At 35.7% G+C, this 16,112-nt stretch overlaps 1 protein-coding gene across 3 annotated transcripts in view; it reads right to left on the bottom strand.

The window, feature by feature from the left end:
* The window catches only part of LOC131427139 (tribbles homolog 2-like), a 113,760-nt gene that overhangs the window by 87,954 nt on the left and 9,694 nt on the right, over window positions 1–16,112 (bottom strand). For all 3 annotated transcript variants that reach the window (XM_058590074.1, XM_058590075.1, XM_058590076.1), the window contains exon 3: window positions 5,838–5,966. In XM_058590074.1, coding sequence (XP_058446057.1) covers window positions 5,838–5,966 — 129 coding nt within the window. The remainder of the gene's footprint in view (window positions 1–5,837; window positions 5,967–16,112) is intronic.

The following is a 16,112-nucleotide window of genomic DNA, read 5'->3' as shown; positions in this document are numbered from 1 at the left end:
GTTTATTTTACTGTAGCGTTTCTAGTTTGCGGATCTGTAATGTTTTGACAGTGGTTTGTTGCGAAAAATATCCACTTTCAGTGCTGAAAGATTCATTACGATTAAAATTGTTCCAAACAAATTAGACTTGATTGGAATCGAACCAAAAATTAATTTTGGACATGAGAAATTCGAAAATCCGTCGTTGTCAGGTTCGTTGAAAAAGGTTAAGGCAACCATGTGCAGCATTCTCAAACATTCCCTTGAGCAGCATACTATCGATTGACAAGATCACAGCAAGCGGAACTAAGAATCGAAAGCTGTATAAGAAGGTGTTGAGAACGATTAGGACAAACTCAGAGCTGTCGGATTATGCTATCGTCAAGCAATTCAATATCAGCCAAAGCAACATCAGAAGGATTCGTCTGTGAGAATAATTTCACTTTTGGAGCATAAACTAGTGACCAAAAGACGTGTCCGGAAGTTGTACAACGAGGTTCTTATGAAATACGAAGGATGCATCCTCATGGACGATGAAACCTACGTGAAAATGGATTATGGATAACTTGACAAACAAAAGTACTATAGCATTTAGTTGAGGTGATGTACCAAGGAAGTACAAAATCGTTTTTGGGAATAAATTCACAAAAACGTTCAAGATCTGGTAAGGTATTTGAAGCTGCGGAAAAAAACTGGTTTTCGTGGCAAACACAACAAAGAGACTAAGTGTCCGACAAAGCGAATTCCTTTGTACATTATTGCTCACAATAGATCTGTAACGTTCTGCAATAGATCAGGTTATGACCTGATTACTTCGTTTTAATGACAGTTTGCATTAAAGCGGAGAAGTGCTACAGTCGAGACAACAAAATGGATTTCTTCAAAATGTCCATCAACCCAACTTCCATCAACTCCGTTCAATTGAGAATCATTGGGCAATTGTCAAACAGAAGTTGAAGAAGAGTGGGAAGATAGCAAGAGATGAAGAGATGGTGGAGCAAAATGGTCACTCAGATTAGCCTACAGAATGTTGTAAATATAAGTGATATTCGAAGAATTATTATGTTGGAATTCCTTTGCTATTTTATGTTGGAATTCCTTTGCGGTTACTGCGAATTTACAAAATCTTATGATTCGAATGATCACAAATTTGCAGGTGTTGTTCGTAATTGTTGTAGCTAGCTCGTGAACGAAGGATTTGAAAACAATTTTCTTGCGTGATGAACGAAATTTTTTTCCGAGAATATAATGTCTTGTGCATGTCTTTTTTATGAAATCATGCTTGTTATTCATGATTTCATAATCAAAATGATTTAAATCATGAGAATGTTCATGTGAGATGAGTTAATATTCATGATATGGATCATTTTGCTCATGAAATCATGAATAACAAGCATGATTTCATAAAAAGACATGCATCATGATTTCATGATTTTTTGTCCGTGTATTGAATCACGACACGAATCACTTTTGCTTTTCTCTATAGAAAGATAATAGAATTGCTGGCAAAACTTTTTTGGCTTTTGATCGTAGCTTCGGAAACCCATAGTGTCATATATCATTCGACTTAGCTCGACGCGATCGGAAAATGTCTGTATGTGTATGTGTGCACCTTACAAGGATACCATTTTACCACTCATTTTTCTCGGAGATGGCTTGACCGATTTCCACAAGCTTAGGCTCAATCAAAAGCAACTATTGGGCCATTAAGTTCAAAGATCAAATGGCTCCGGAGATATAACGGTATAAGTGACATAAACGACAAAACGCACATTTTCTTACCGCTCGGATTCTCTCGGAAACAGTTACAACGATTTCAACAAGCTTAGACTCGTTGAAAGCTACTATTAGGTCATTGATCCAATTCAAAAATCATATAGCTATCGCTTCTGGTTCTGAAAATATAATGGTATAAGTGAAGTAAACGACAAAATGCACTTTTTTCTTCCCGCTCAATTTTCTCGGAAACGGTTGAACCAATCACAACAATCTTATGGCGTTTTCGCTTGAGAAAACTGAAACTGACCCAGGGTAGTTTCATCGAACAAACACTTTTCACGAAACTGTTTTGAGTGCGCACTTAGCAAGCCAAAACTGATATAAAAACCAGGTTCGAAACTAGCTTTAAACAAACGGTTTGACAGCAGTTAGGGTGGAAACTGGCTTAGATTTGATATCAAGCGAAAACGACATTAGGCTCGTTTGAAAGCTAATATTGGATCATTGATCAACTTAGAAGTTTAAATGGCTATCACTCCTGGCTTCGGAGATATAACGGTATAAGTAACGTAAACGACAAAACGCGTTTTTTTTTTCTTAGCGCTTAATTTACTCGAAGATGGCCAAACCGATCTCAACAGGCTTAGGCTCATTAGAAAGCTCATATTGGATTATTGATCTAGTTCGAAGTTCAATTGGGTGTGACTTCTGGTTCCGGAGAAATAATGGTATAAGTGACGTAAACGACGAAACACTTTTATTCTTTAACGCTCAATTTTTCTGAAGAGAGCTATACCGAGTCCAAGAAATGAATTCGAATACTATAAGGCCATTCAGAAAGCTCGAAGATCAAATAGCTCTCACATCTACTTTGGGAAATTAATGATATTTATTTATTATTTTATTTATTCATTTATTGGAGCAGGAAAAGGCTCCCTTGAGTTGACCAAAATATAGTACTCACTCAAATGGACGCAAAACCGTCCCTTCTTTTTGTACCAACAGATATTACATAAACTTCTGGTTCTGAAATATAAATGACATAACCAACAAAACTTTCTATCCGCTCAAAAATTGTTTTAATGAGACTGTGTCAATGACAAGAGAAAGCCATTATTACACCACTAAGTTGATTAAGAATAGGTTTTTATTTTGTAAGATGTTATACAGGGATGTACGTGACCCTCTAAATTATATAAAATATTTTTTAATAGTTTTTCTTGTATATTTCTATGTAAATTTATATGTTGCTGAATATTTGACATTTTTATAGTGTCTGAAGTTCACACTCAAGTGTGACAAGACTTCTAATATTTTTTATGATACAATTTGAATGTATCAGAGTTCCGGATTCCGGATGATATCGTGTGAACGAGAGAACAATTTTTTTTAAACCAGTTTCGGGAGATGTTCAATACATCCGTCATTTAGATTTTTTTTATAAAAACTGCTTTCCTTATCTTCAAACATACATCCATAGATACTCCAAAGGGAATTTTTGGCCTTTTTGCTGTTCCCGTAAAATAAAATAAGGAAAATGCACAATTTCTTCTACCGTTTCCTAATATTCTCCTCCTCCTCTTCCTTAAAATGGCCTTTATTTAGAGTGCTCTACATTATTAATTCAACAAGAGTTTTGTCGTGAATACGACTTACTTTACTATGGGGCGCCTTTTCAAAATTTACCCTCTGAGAGAGTGATAAGTTTTTGATCGTGAATATCTCCTGTTATATCTAACGAATCAACATAATTCTTGCTACATGCCATCGGAAATATGATCACAATTTTATGATAAAACTTTCAGTTGTGTGACATATTCTTAAATAGTTCACAATTAAACTTTTCTGAAATGTTTGGTATAAACGAGTATCAAAGAAGATAATTCATAAGGCGCGTTTGCCTTTCTCGTATTTTGAAAGCTCATAGCTCAGTGATCTGTAGAAGGATTTATATAATCTAACTACCAATAGAATCGAAAATCTTCAACTTGAACGTGTATTACAACAATATTGAAGTTTTTCAATAGTACACTATTGAAAAACCTGTTTGATTTAACCCATGACAGCACCAGCCAATCAGAACGCGAGATGTCTGTATCTATACAAGAGCACCCATATAAAAGTTGAATGGTTCATTTTTCCTACCATTTGCTGAGCAACTCTTCCCGAAACAAGACACACGACAGCAACATCGAGGACCTGTCGTCTCATTGTTTCCCGATATGAATGCACGAGACACCGTCAGCACAATGACACCGAAAAAGGCAGCCAAAAAGTCCAGCAAGGCCCATTGCCGAAACAAGACACACACGAGAACCATCTCAGATCTCAATATTTCCTACCAAAAGATTCATCAAGATGGGAGTTAAAATAATTTGCACCGTCACTAACACATTCAATTACGAACGGCAATGCGAAAGCGAAAGTGATGATTTTGAACACATCTTTATACTAGTATACAAATATGCCGTGCGAAACAGAGTTGCCACAGATCAATATGTATTTTTGTCGCGATTACTTTAGTATGCGGCCGAAAACAAAAATTGTTAGAACAAATGTTTCCACTTGATTTGCGCATTCTACTTTCCAGGCGTATCAGAACTGGCTAAACTTAAAGCAATTCTAAATATTTCTTTATCACAGTGATGTGGTCATCCTGAAAAGGACGGGGTTTTCAACGGATGGCCAGCTGCAGATGGCGAGGGATGATTTTCGTTTTCGTTGTCATGGGCAGCGTTACCGGCCAATTCCAACACTTCGGCAACCAAGTACTCCATCACTGCCGCCAGATAGACCGATGCACCAGCACTGACACGCTCGGCGTAGTTCCCCTTCCGAGGCAAACGATGGATTCTGCCGCCAACTGGGCACTTCAGACCAGCACGGTTTAAGCGGGACTTTGCCTTGCCTTAACTGTTCCTCCTGTGTGCGTGTTTCTGCGTAAAAATTCCACAGTACGCAGTTAACAGCTCGACGACCAATTCAGTATTGGCTGCCGCTCTGCTAACTCTCTCTTTTATATCGTTTCACTGTTTCCCGTTCTGCGTATAGGAAAGGAATTCCAACAAAGGGGAAGTCCTACCGTGCTACCACCAGCACGTATAAAAGGAAATGTGATGTGAGAAATAGCGTCATTTAAGTTAAAGCAGCTACTCTGTACGTACGAGACACCGTCAGAACGATGGCTCCGAAAACAGGTAGAAAAGCAGATTTGTACCATTACTAACACATTCAATTACGAACGGCAATGCGAAAGCGAATGTTGAACACATCTTTATACTAGTATGGGGTCGTGTGAAAATATGCCTTGCGAAACAGGGTTGCCATATATGCAGATTAATCTGTATCATCATTGTTATTATCATTATTATTATTATTATTAGAATCACTCTTGCATACCGAAGATCGTAGATACATTTCAGACCAGGCCATTGCAATTGTCTCGTACTGGAATTTCGAGAAGAATCAGATATCTTCGAACTTCATAGCTTCAATAAAAATAAACTACAAATTTGTTGTACCTAGCTTCCTATATTAGCAAATTAAAAAGGATCTGTTTCAAGTTTGGAATATATAGTTGTAGAATAGTAGCTGTTTAATGTAACTAATCTGTACTTTAATGTAGGTGTATCGCTTCAAATTCTATTAGTGAAAAAGAGGAAAGCTTGCACAATTCATACAATCAATCAACTAACTGATATTCGGAAAAGTGATGGGAGCGTGTCAGTTTTTTCGTATTCACGACATCCAGTTATGTCTCTGACATTACTCACCCGCCTTTTTTTGGGTTCAGATATTAAATGAATCAAAATTTAGACAAGATTTATTTTCAACCAGCTTTTTTTGTAAGTAAACATGTAAAATCACAAAATTCAAATAAATTCCACTTTTTCGAGCTTATAACTAACAGTTGGAATTCTTCCTACTGTTAGTCACAAGTACGACTACAATTAAATTGCCGGGATTTGCCCTAATCGATGTTCTTTTTTACCATTCAAAATAATTAACAAATAGGAATGATTGAATATAAAATTTTAATTTTAGAAAGCTATTTGTAATAAAAATATTTCAGCCGAAGTGCTCTTTTTCAATTTTAGAAAATTCAATCAACTGCCCAGCGAATTCGAGCTCAATCTTACCTGTGACGGAGCAAAGAACAGATACGTTTGATTGCTTCCTTGTATGACTTTGTGCAAAAAGTTCACATGTTGATGCCCGTCGAGCCGGAAATGAGCAGTCAGCAAGTTAGAACATGGATTGTTGGCGATCTGGAAAAAGAAGAAACGTACATTAGATCAATCATTAAAATAATTACTCCGGTTAATTTTACTAGAAGATGTAAATCATCTGCACCAATGATGATTTCGTTCTTAAGTTGGCGCGAGAATCTAGATAAATTGTTCTGCACATGAGCATTTCACAGAATTTGTTTTGCAACACATCAAACTCCATACTGGGTAAATTAATCGCTGCTACCAAAGTTCATAGAACAGATCTTTTCCACATGCTATATGTATTTACCAAAAAAAAACCTAAGCTACCTACGTTCAATCGATCAACATCCGACGGCCTACAACCTCATAATGAGAGAAGCAATTGCGCATCTGGTGACGGACTTCGACAGCACATCTCTTTTTGCTCTCCGGAGTCGAGACAGCGAGAGGCCAGAGGTGCTATTTCTAAACACCCATCGTAGTCGGTACCGTGCGTGGTCATCGCGTGGATCGGCGAGACCGCGAGAAAAGGCAGCAAGACTCTATTTGTTAACCCATCAACGCCATCTTTGCAGCAGACAGGCAACGGCGTGCAAAAATTATTGCGTACAACAGCGCCGAACACGGTGACCACGACGACGCCAACACGCTACGCTGCCTACTTGCCTTCTTGGTAACATTTCAATTGCACGGTGCTACACAACTCACCGCCATGGTACGGCAGCATCTCAGTCATCAGACAGGCCAGTCCCGAGGTTGCGGCGACCAAGTATGGTAAAATGATTAAGTCTGGACAGCTGTGGATTGCATTACTTCTTATTATAATGATGCTTGCTAGTGTCTGTCGATTAATTTCGATGGGTTACTCATTTCTGTTTTATAGAGTTTCGCGCGAATCTCGGATCGAAAGTACATACGAACGAATACTTCTAAAAGTGTAACGTAATTCACTCAGTTGAGGGTGTGTCAAGTATGTATAGTTCGAGTGCGATAGCACCGACCGGCCAAACCTTCCAAAAAGTGCAATAAACGGGTAGTGTCACCCACACTAAACAGAGTACAAGCGGCCAAGCCTACCGTTAAAAACAACAAACGACGGATAACTGACAGATTCGATCATGCCTACCTGACGTAATGAAAGTACTGGGCGTGAACGAAGGCTATACATTTGTTTACTCTGTATTCTCTCCAACCGAACAGGCACTCGACATTTATTTCCACGTTTAAACTAACTAGGAACTCGTGGAAATGACAATAGCGTCGCCTAATTAGATGAGTTTGTGTATTTCAAGTATACGAGAATTTCACAATAATCTTACCCTGTTGTCGAGCTTCTCTTTTGCAGATCTATTTATTAAATTGAAGGGAACTCCCTACAACGATAACATTTTTGCCATTTTTTCAGATAATGGTACTCTAGTTTATCGGATTTGGAATCCTTTGTATAATTTTATGTAGAGCTGGGTTAACTAGTTACACCATTGTAAGCATGAAAGAATAAACAAAGACAATTAAGAGTAGTTCTATTTAGCCACACCAAAGAAGCCACTGTCATGCATTTTGTCTGGTAAAGACATTCGAGATTTAATGTTTTATTTGTCACTTGAGACTTATTTGTTTCTCGTTTCTGAGTATTAACATGAAAGTTGAGGTACTAATAAATTATCTTTGCGTTCCGGTATCGATTCGTCAGTGCATAACAGTTTATGTTGAACTGTTATACAACTTAGCAGTTCAACATAAACCGCTAAGCAGATATTTGCAGAACACTTATTAATTTGTACCGAAGTTCAATGTCCTGTTATTGTTCAGAAATGTGACAGTTACTAGCATCCATTACATTTTTTTCGTTTGTTGTGTTTAGATATTTCACTTCCAACAAAACACTAACATAAGTGCTCTCGTGGTGGACATTTCTACCCCAGGCCAACTTTAAAAGGTCATAGCTCAGGTGTAAATGAAAGACTAAACATCACATTGAATTATCGTAAAGGTAGATTATGGTTATAGTAAACCGTATCCAAATAACGAAGGTTTGAAGTAGCGCTGGGGTAGAAATCTACCCCACGAGAGCGTTCTAGGGTTAATAAGATACTGGAAAATTTCATCCAAAAATTTGTAAAGAAAAACCATCAGATAGAAAAACCTCAACAATATACTGTCCTTACTCGCATATCAGACGGTTAAAATTTAATTTTCAAAATTTTATATAGGTTATAAGTAATAGTTTATGATACAAAGCACTAAATTTTGATACTGTTGTACGAAATAATAGAATGTAATTTGCACCGTATGGGACTGATATGCGAGTACTTTTCATATGAGACAAACAGGAGTCGATGTTTTCTCCCATTAAACTAAATAAACACGTAATTATTTTTGATATTTTTGAAAACATACTAAGGGTAGTTTACATTCGTCAAGCCAATTCAAAAATGGCGAAGATCCACATGGGACTGATATTCAAGTATGGGCAGTACAAACTGGAAAAAAACCAACCTGATTATACTTTGTCAAATTCTATCTTTCGGTTTTGAATAACAAAAGTATACTTTATGTTGAAAAAAGTAATAGTGTAAGAAATTTTAAGTGAAAAAATTGTGAAAACAAGAATATTTTTCTTAAAATGAATTTCTATCATAAAATTAATCCTTCGTTTAACATAATCAGTAATATTTGCAAAATTACGATGATGGAGGCTTCAGTGGCTTATGCTTTTGGCAGTTGAAAACAAATTGCTGCCTTCAGCGATACCAGGATTACAGATTAAGCTCAACTTCTGAATATGCTGCACAGATTTAAAAAATGACACAGATTTTCGCAGATTTCTGAAATCAATTAAAGACTGACAGTGAGTCTTCAAATTGCTAGGATAAACAGAGTGTTCTACAGAGCGTTTAATAGTGGTGGGACCTATTTTTTTGCTCAAACTGATTTTTGGTTCGAACATAGATTACAAAAAAAATGACCTGGCATTCTTGGCTGTCTCAGTTGCAACGTCGAAGCGATTTTATTGATGACATCAGTGATAGATTGGCTCGACGTTCAGGGCGCGGATCTCTTTTATTGTATCGATGATACAGAATAAGTTAAATAAAAAAAATATCATCGAAAAGCGTATCGATATTTCATTGTACTGAAAAACACAAGCGAATATCAATTCCTCAATCTTTAGTTTTCACTTACATTTACATCGATATAATCAGTGAACAAACCCGTAAAATTTGGCACGAGACGCCATTGGTTAAACTGTTATGCCACCTAGCAGTTTAACATAAACAGCTAAGCGAACATAAAGTTTATACTATATGAAAAACAATTGTATGATTTGCTCTGAGAGACGCTACACTCTTTATTGACTTGCAAAACGAAAATAATGCTTCGACCTTTTACTGACCGATTCAGTTTATCGTCATTTAGGGGTTATCCTAAGTTATACTAGGTTGCATAACAGTTCAATAAAAACTGACAAGTCTAAGACGAACCGTGAAGAACCATGGATACGGTTATATGACCTAAACATACGGTTAAATGACTATCTTACACTGAAGTCTTTTCTATGCAGATTTTTAGAGATATAAGTTCATCTATACGGATTCCTGAAGTTCTGGAGTTTTTTCAAGCGGACAACTTCTTATTTTATTCTATTTTCTTCATGCGGTATGTATCTTCTGCCTAGAAAACTAATCAGCATGAAAGTCATTTTTCTTATGCGGATTTTTATATTATTCAGTTTCCCTCAATTGAACAAATTGAACTGTTTTAAATAGAATGGCTATGCAAACACTATGAAAACCGATTTTAGAAACGAAACCCGAAGGGCCGGGTGCTATATGCCATTAGAATCAGTTCGTCGAGATCAGCCAATGTCTGTTTGTGTGTATGTAAGTATTTAACATGTTTGTGCACTCAATTTTCGCACAGATTGTCACATAGTTAGATTCAAAACAAAAGTTCCGAAATGGCATACAAAGTTCCAAAATTTTATCTTGATACGATCTCCAGCTACGGAGTTACAGGATGATTGATTAGTATAAACATAAAAGCAAATTGTTGCTTGAAAATTGTTCATGTTTTTTTCTAGTTTCTTAGCAGATGACCAAATAATCTCATTTTAGTTACACCGGTCCCCAGTTTCCGGTTCTGAATGTTCCGGAAACTCTAAAAATAACACTCAAACGAAACTCAATAATTTTTTTCCGAATTGGTGGGGTCGATTTTCACAAAATTATCTCACAGAATTTCAATTAGGTTTGAATTCCATTCGGATTCGACTTCCGGTTCCAATATTAAAACGTAACAAATATTGAAAATTCCAAATAACCGAGCTAAAAAATATTCCATTGTGTGAACCTCGTTAGTTTAAGAGCCATCGAATCTATTTTGACTGTTCCGGTTCGGTTCGGCCCGGTATCGGAAAAGTGATCCATTATTCTCTAACGGAGCTCACTACGATTTCGCAGAGATGACTTCGAGTCCAATGAAGGTTATATACAAATCTCGTGACTTTTATCCGGATCCGACTTCCGGTTCCGGAATTAGAGGTGACGTTCTAAAAACGAAAATAAGATTTTCTAAATTTGGCTCAACACTGTTCATGAATTGAAATTCTGTGTTATGCTCAAATGAACATTGTTGTTTTCATACAAGATTCAGTGAAAAATTTTTCAAAGAATTTCTTAGTAATATTCATAAAAAATATGAGTAATATTAGAAAGGAATCATTACACGACTAGGTGGATTAAAACAGATATGGATTTACGAATTAAGTTTCTAACGGAATAAAAAAATTGTGTATTAAGGGGTTACATATATTCCGGCTTGAGAAAAAAAGCCTAATAATTTGATTACTCTAAGAAACGTGGAAATAATTTTACTTCGATAGATTGAAAAAATATACATGTTTTGTTAGGTTTGTTTTGATTTTGCGGTGGACATGATATCTCAAAAACTAATTAATCGATTTATTCCAAATTTTAAGATGTTGCTCCTGATTGCTATAGCGAAGGGTTTTGCTGAAAAAAATTTTATTGCTTGATCACTAGCCCTTTAATTCTTTGATTTCATACGTTGTATCGATTTGAGACGGAACCTTGTATTGTGGTCGGATTTAGCTTTATTTCACTATTCCGAGTTCGTACAGAGATGGCATAACACTGATTCTGGACAATCTGTCCTCAAAGACAAGAATACAGTTGAGTTATGATGAAGAAAAAAGCGAAGGGTGGGAATACACTCAAGTCGCTTTTATGCGGCTTCTTATGCGATTTTTAATGCAAATTTTCAAAGTTTTCAAATTCCGGTTCCAAAATTATCGGAAATAGAGGAGCTCAAATGTTTCTCCAAATGAGGCCAAAACGAATTTCAAAAACAAAAATTGAAATTAATTTAAAATTAAAAGATTCCATACAAAATTGCTGAGTTCTATCCTATTTCGATTACTCGTCATGGTTATTCGGCATGTTAATTCATGGCCATATGAACCTTTTTGGATAAGGCTGGTCCCTGAATAGCGTAACAGGGTAAATTATGATCAAAAACTCTAAAGTGGAATTCATTTTTCTTTTTGATCTGACTTGCAGTTCCGAAATTACATTGATTTAAATTTCAAACTGTCACTTAAAACGACGGTCAAAAAATAATTTCATGAAAACTAAAAACACCACAGAATATTGGATCAATGTTCTTTCCCTAAAGGTCCATTTCGACGAATGTCATTTTGCCGAAAGGGTCATTTGGCCGAATGTCATTTCGCCGAAAGAATCACTTCGCCGAATTATTATCGAATGTTTTTTAAAATTTTATTTTAATTTCATAATCTTCAGAACTCAACTCCCAAGAAAACTTATTGACTTTATTAGAGTTTTTATCAGGCAATTGTTTGCGGTATTTCCCGATGATCAAGTGCAAATGAAAAATTTTCGAATGCAGTTTCGTCACATCGTTGTGCTCTGAACTGAACTGAAGTAAAGAAACCTAGCTTTGAATATACCGAGCAAACGAGGCGGTATTATCGCAATGCTAGGTGGATTAAGAACGTTTTTAAGTCAATTTTAAAAATTATGCTGTTTCCCATTTTCTTCTTAGAAATGCACGAAACGTCGAGAACTACATCGATCGAGATCTACATCGGCAGAAAAAATGTTGAATTCGGAAATCTCAAATTGTTTTTAAGTACCAAAGTCGATATTTTTCAAGGAAAAAATTTTTTTTGCGAGGTAACACAAGACCTTGATGTTTTATGAATTTTCAAGACAACAAAAAAACAAAATTCCTTAGTTTTCCGGTTTTTTATGTGATATTTTTGGTGTATGGTAGGTTAGGGTGGAACAAGGCTGTATGAAAAAAAGTCGAAAAGATTCATTTTCTTGTTCTATCAATGTTTTCGTGTTACTTTTAAATCTCATGAGAAGTATGCGAAATTTTAACTCGATCGGTGAAACTATATATTCACACCGGAAATTTAAAGTTTGTATAAGATCTAGTATAGAGAAATTTACAAAAAAAAAGGGCTGGAGACCTACAAACCTATAAATTCTAAAAATCAGTGTGTTCGTTAATTTCGTAGGAAATTTAACGAGGAAGAAAACTTTCAAAGAACGCAAAACCATCCGACATTTGTAGAAGACTCTATTGGAGGAAAACAGAAACAAGAACTGCTGCTAATAGAAACACAAAAAGTTTGGTGGAGCAGAAATCAAAAATTTGCCTCGCCCTAATTGTATATATCCCCCGTATAAAAAATACTTGACTGCATAATACTTGCAAAGTGTAATAATGCGAAAAACGTTACGGGATAAGATTGTACAACCTTTTGAATGCAGTTACACCAACTACAAATTATAATACGGAATACTTCGACAAATTTTCAAATTTGATTTTCGAAAAAACACAAAAAAATGAGAAAATTGATGAAATCCTAATTGGAATCGATAGAACGATCAAAATAATTTAATTTTTGAAGATGATTTCATGCAAATGTTAGCCACGGATCCGCTTTTGATGGCCCTTCGCAGGGTCCAATTTTGGCACTTTCTCTCCAACATATCGGCCGGTATTTCACGAATAATGCCACCGGCCCATAATCCACACCAAATAGTGACTTTTTCGGGATGCATTGGTAGCTTTTGCAATGCTTCTGGCTGGTCTTCACTTCAGATGCGACAATTTTGCTTGATGCCGTATCCATTCAACCAGAAATGAGGTTCGTCGCTGAACACCATTTTGTGATAAGAAAGAGGATCTTCCTCCAACTTTGCCAGCGCCCATTCATGATTAAAATAAAGACCAAACTGAAAAAGTTTGACACTGACACAAGACACGGTTCACACGTGATCTGTCAAAAACAGTGTTGCCAAAAAGATACCAACAAAAAAAAAATCACCCTTTATCAATATCGATACTAAGTCAAATATAACAAAATTTACTGCTATTCACTACAGTGTCATTAATCAAGAACGACTGGTAATGCTATCTTAAACGATTCTAACACGTGTACATAACATGACATCACACGAATGAATGCTGCTAGCTCGTCACGTTTGACTTTATTGAACAGTGTATCTGTGTATCTCAACTAAACTGCGTCGTACCGCAGCCGGCAGTTGAATCGATTATAATGCATATTTTTGCCGAAATCCTTCTTTTGCGCTCTTGCGAAACCGGGGAAGTATGTGCATAGTGATACGAATAAAGAGAACAGCAGGCAGACTACGTGAGACAAACGTACGATTTGGTTGCCGCATGGTGGCGCGGTGATGATGTTTACAATCTGTTGCGAAATAGCAACGCGTCGTTACTGGTTTATAGGAAAGCCTTGAACACAGTTTCGATCGATCTACGTAGCAGTTTTTACGTTTTACGTAGCAGGTTTCTTGATTAATGTAAATAAGTTCCAAGTTTCATCGATCAAATGATTTGTTGAAAATATTAAATTTGTAGAATTTACTACAGATTTTACAACGATTCTATAAAGCGGAATATCTGAGGCATTTTTTGCAAACAATTTGTAAGCGTATTTTATTTCGTGAAGAACAATTTAAACCTAAAATCCAATCGATTTGAGTACACGAAAAGTTGTCAAAGTTTATCAATTTTCTCGAAAAAAAGCATTTTATTCCAGCTCGGTATCAAGCCCAACTCCGCTCAAGAATTGATAGACAAAGTTTACTATACGAATAACAACGTGATTGCGAGTAAAACTGGCGACGTGGTCCGATCACCATCACCATGCGGATTGTACTCTCCGTTGGTGTGCAATTTTGATAGCGTTCCAACACTTCGGTAAACTGGTAAGTTCCGCGTCGTCGTCGTTTAATCAGCAGCATGATCGTGCGTTTTCTTTTTCTTGTGCCAACGCGAGTGGCATTTTGTTATCTCCGTGGTTGCGGCTAATAGGTGATGACGAAAATGAAACTGCTCTTTCGTTTACGTATTTTCCGCACATGCAGAATGGATCCGACGTGATAACTGAAACGAGTCTTGTTGGTTTGGTGGTTATTTAGCCTAAGTGAAATAGATGGTAATGACTATTGAAATACCAACAATTCGTAATCTTTAGAACTACAATCCAGACGTGAAAAGTTCATGTCAACCTCGTATAAATTACATAATAACTTAAAATGCAGGTGCCGACAATTTTTGCTTTTAATCTTTATTAGCATTTGAAAATTATGCTCTGCACAATTATCATTCTACTTGTAGTATAACGAATTATAGCAATGATGAATGAAACAGCAACGTGGGTTCGATTTTGTAGTGATTCAACTAAATTCAAATTCAACAAACATTTACCGTGAATCACCCAGCAAACGCTGAGAATACTGAACTAATGGAATATGTTGAGTAATATTACGCAACATTCAGGAAAATACGATTTAAGACCTTAATCATAAAGTAGTCAACATGAAAATTTCTGTGCATTTCGCTCAACCTATTCTTCAATAAGACAATGTAAATTCCCGCCATTGCGTTCGATTCTGAAACCATTACGCATTGCCAGACATCTATAAAAAAAAACCTAGAATGAGAACTAGTCAAAACAATCATTCCATCACGTCCTTCTTCTGGCATTCGATGTTCCTAAGTGAGTCCAGATGCGCAATAACAATCACAAATATCAAAGCTGGAATAAAATTGATCCGCGTAAACCCCCACAGATGCGCACACTGGATTGAGAATATGTTTGTGTGCCTTACAAAATGTATTCTCTTCTGGTCGTCAAATGGTGAGATAACTAAGTCCTCACAAGTTCCTATCTCATGCCTCCCCGAGCGTCTATGATGACATTTGGTCAATAGAACGGCGTCGACTGGGTGCTATCGCCTTCTGCGTTAGTAGCAGAATGAGAGGGTGCGAAATGGCTTGTAGGTTGAAGCCCATCCTAAAGTGCAATGTTTATCATAGTATATTATAACATATAATTCTGTCGTTTATTACATCATGTATTATTAGTATTATTTTTATTATTAGAAGAGCGTAACTTACACTGCGACATTAACTGTTATATTATATCATAGCATATTGTTTCATATATTATCGTCTTACACTATTTTATGTTATTATGGTATTATACTGCATTGCATTATAGCATATTATATTGTATTATATTATATTATATATTATTATATTATATTATATTATATTATATTATATTATATTATATTATATTATAGGGTTTATTATGAGTAGTACTACGTATCTCTGCGCAAAATATAAATTTGTTTTCCTTATAAGTTATCATTTATAAAGTAATCTTTTAACTAACTATCAAGGTCGTCACAAGGTGAGCTTGGTCCTCACTGGTTCCTGTTTCATGCCTACACGTGTGTCTGTGGTGACAATTGGTCGAGGGAATGCGTTGATGGCAGAATGAGAGCATGAGAAATGACATATAGATTCAAGTAATATAATATCATAGCATATCGCAACATATCATTTTATTCATTATATTATTTATTATATATTTCATTGTACTATATTAGATTTGGTTTTTATTATTATTTTCATTATTATATTTATTGTTATTATTATTAATTTGTCATCAATAATAATAACATATATTATTTTTATAGATGTGGATATTATTATTGCGAAGATAGAAGAGCATAACTGACACTCTACACTAAATGTTATTTTATATATTGTTTTATGATATATTATATTTTATGACATTGTATTATATTATATTAAATTAAAATA

The sequence above is a fragment of the Malaya genurostris genome, chromosome 2 (genome assembly GCF_030247185.1).
Source record: "Malaya genurostris strain Urasoe2022 chromosome 2, Malgen_1.1, whole genome shotgun sequence".
NCBI lineage: Eukaryota > Metazoa > Arthropoda > Insecta > Diptera > Culicidae > Malaya > Malaya genurostris.
The sequence above is the reverse complement of the archived record's forward strand: the minus strand, read 5'-3'. Positions and strand labels throughout refer to the sequence as shown.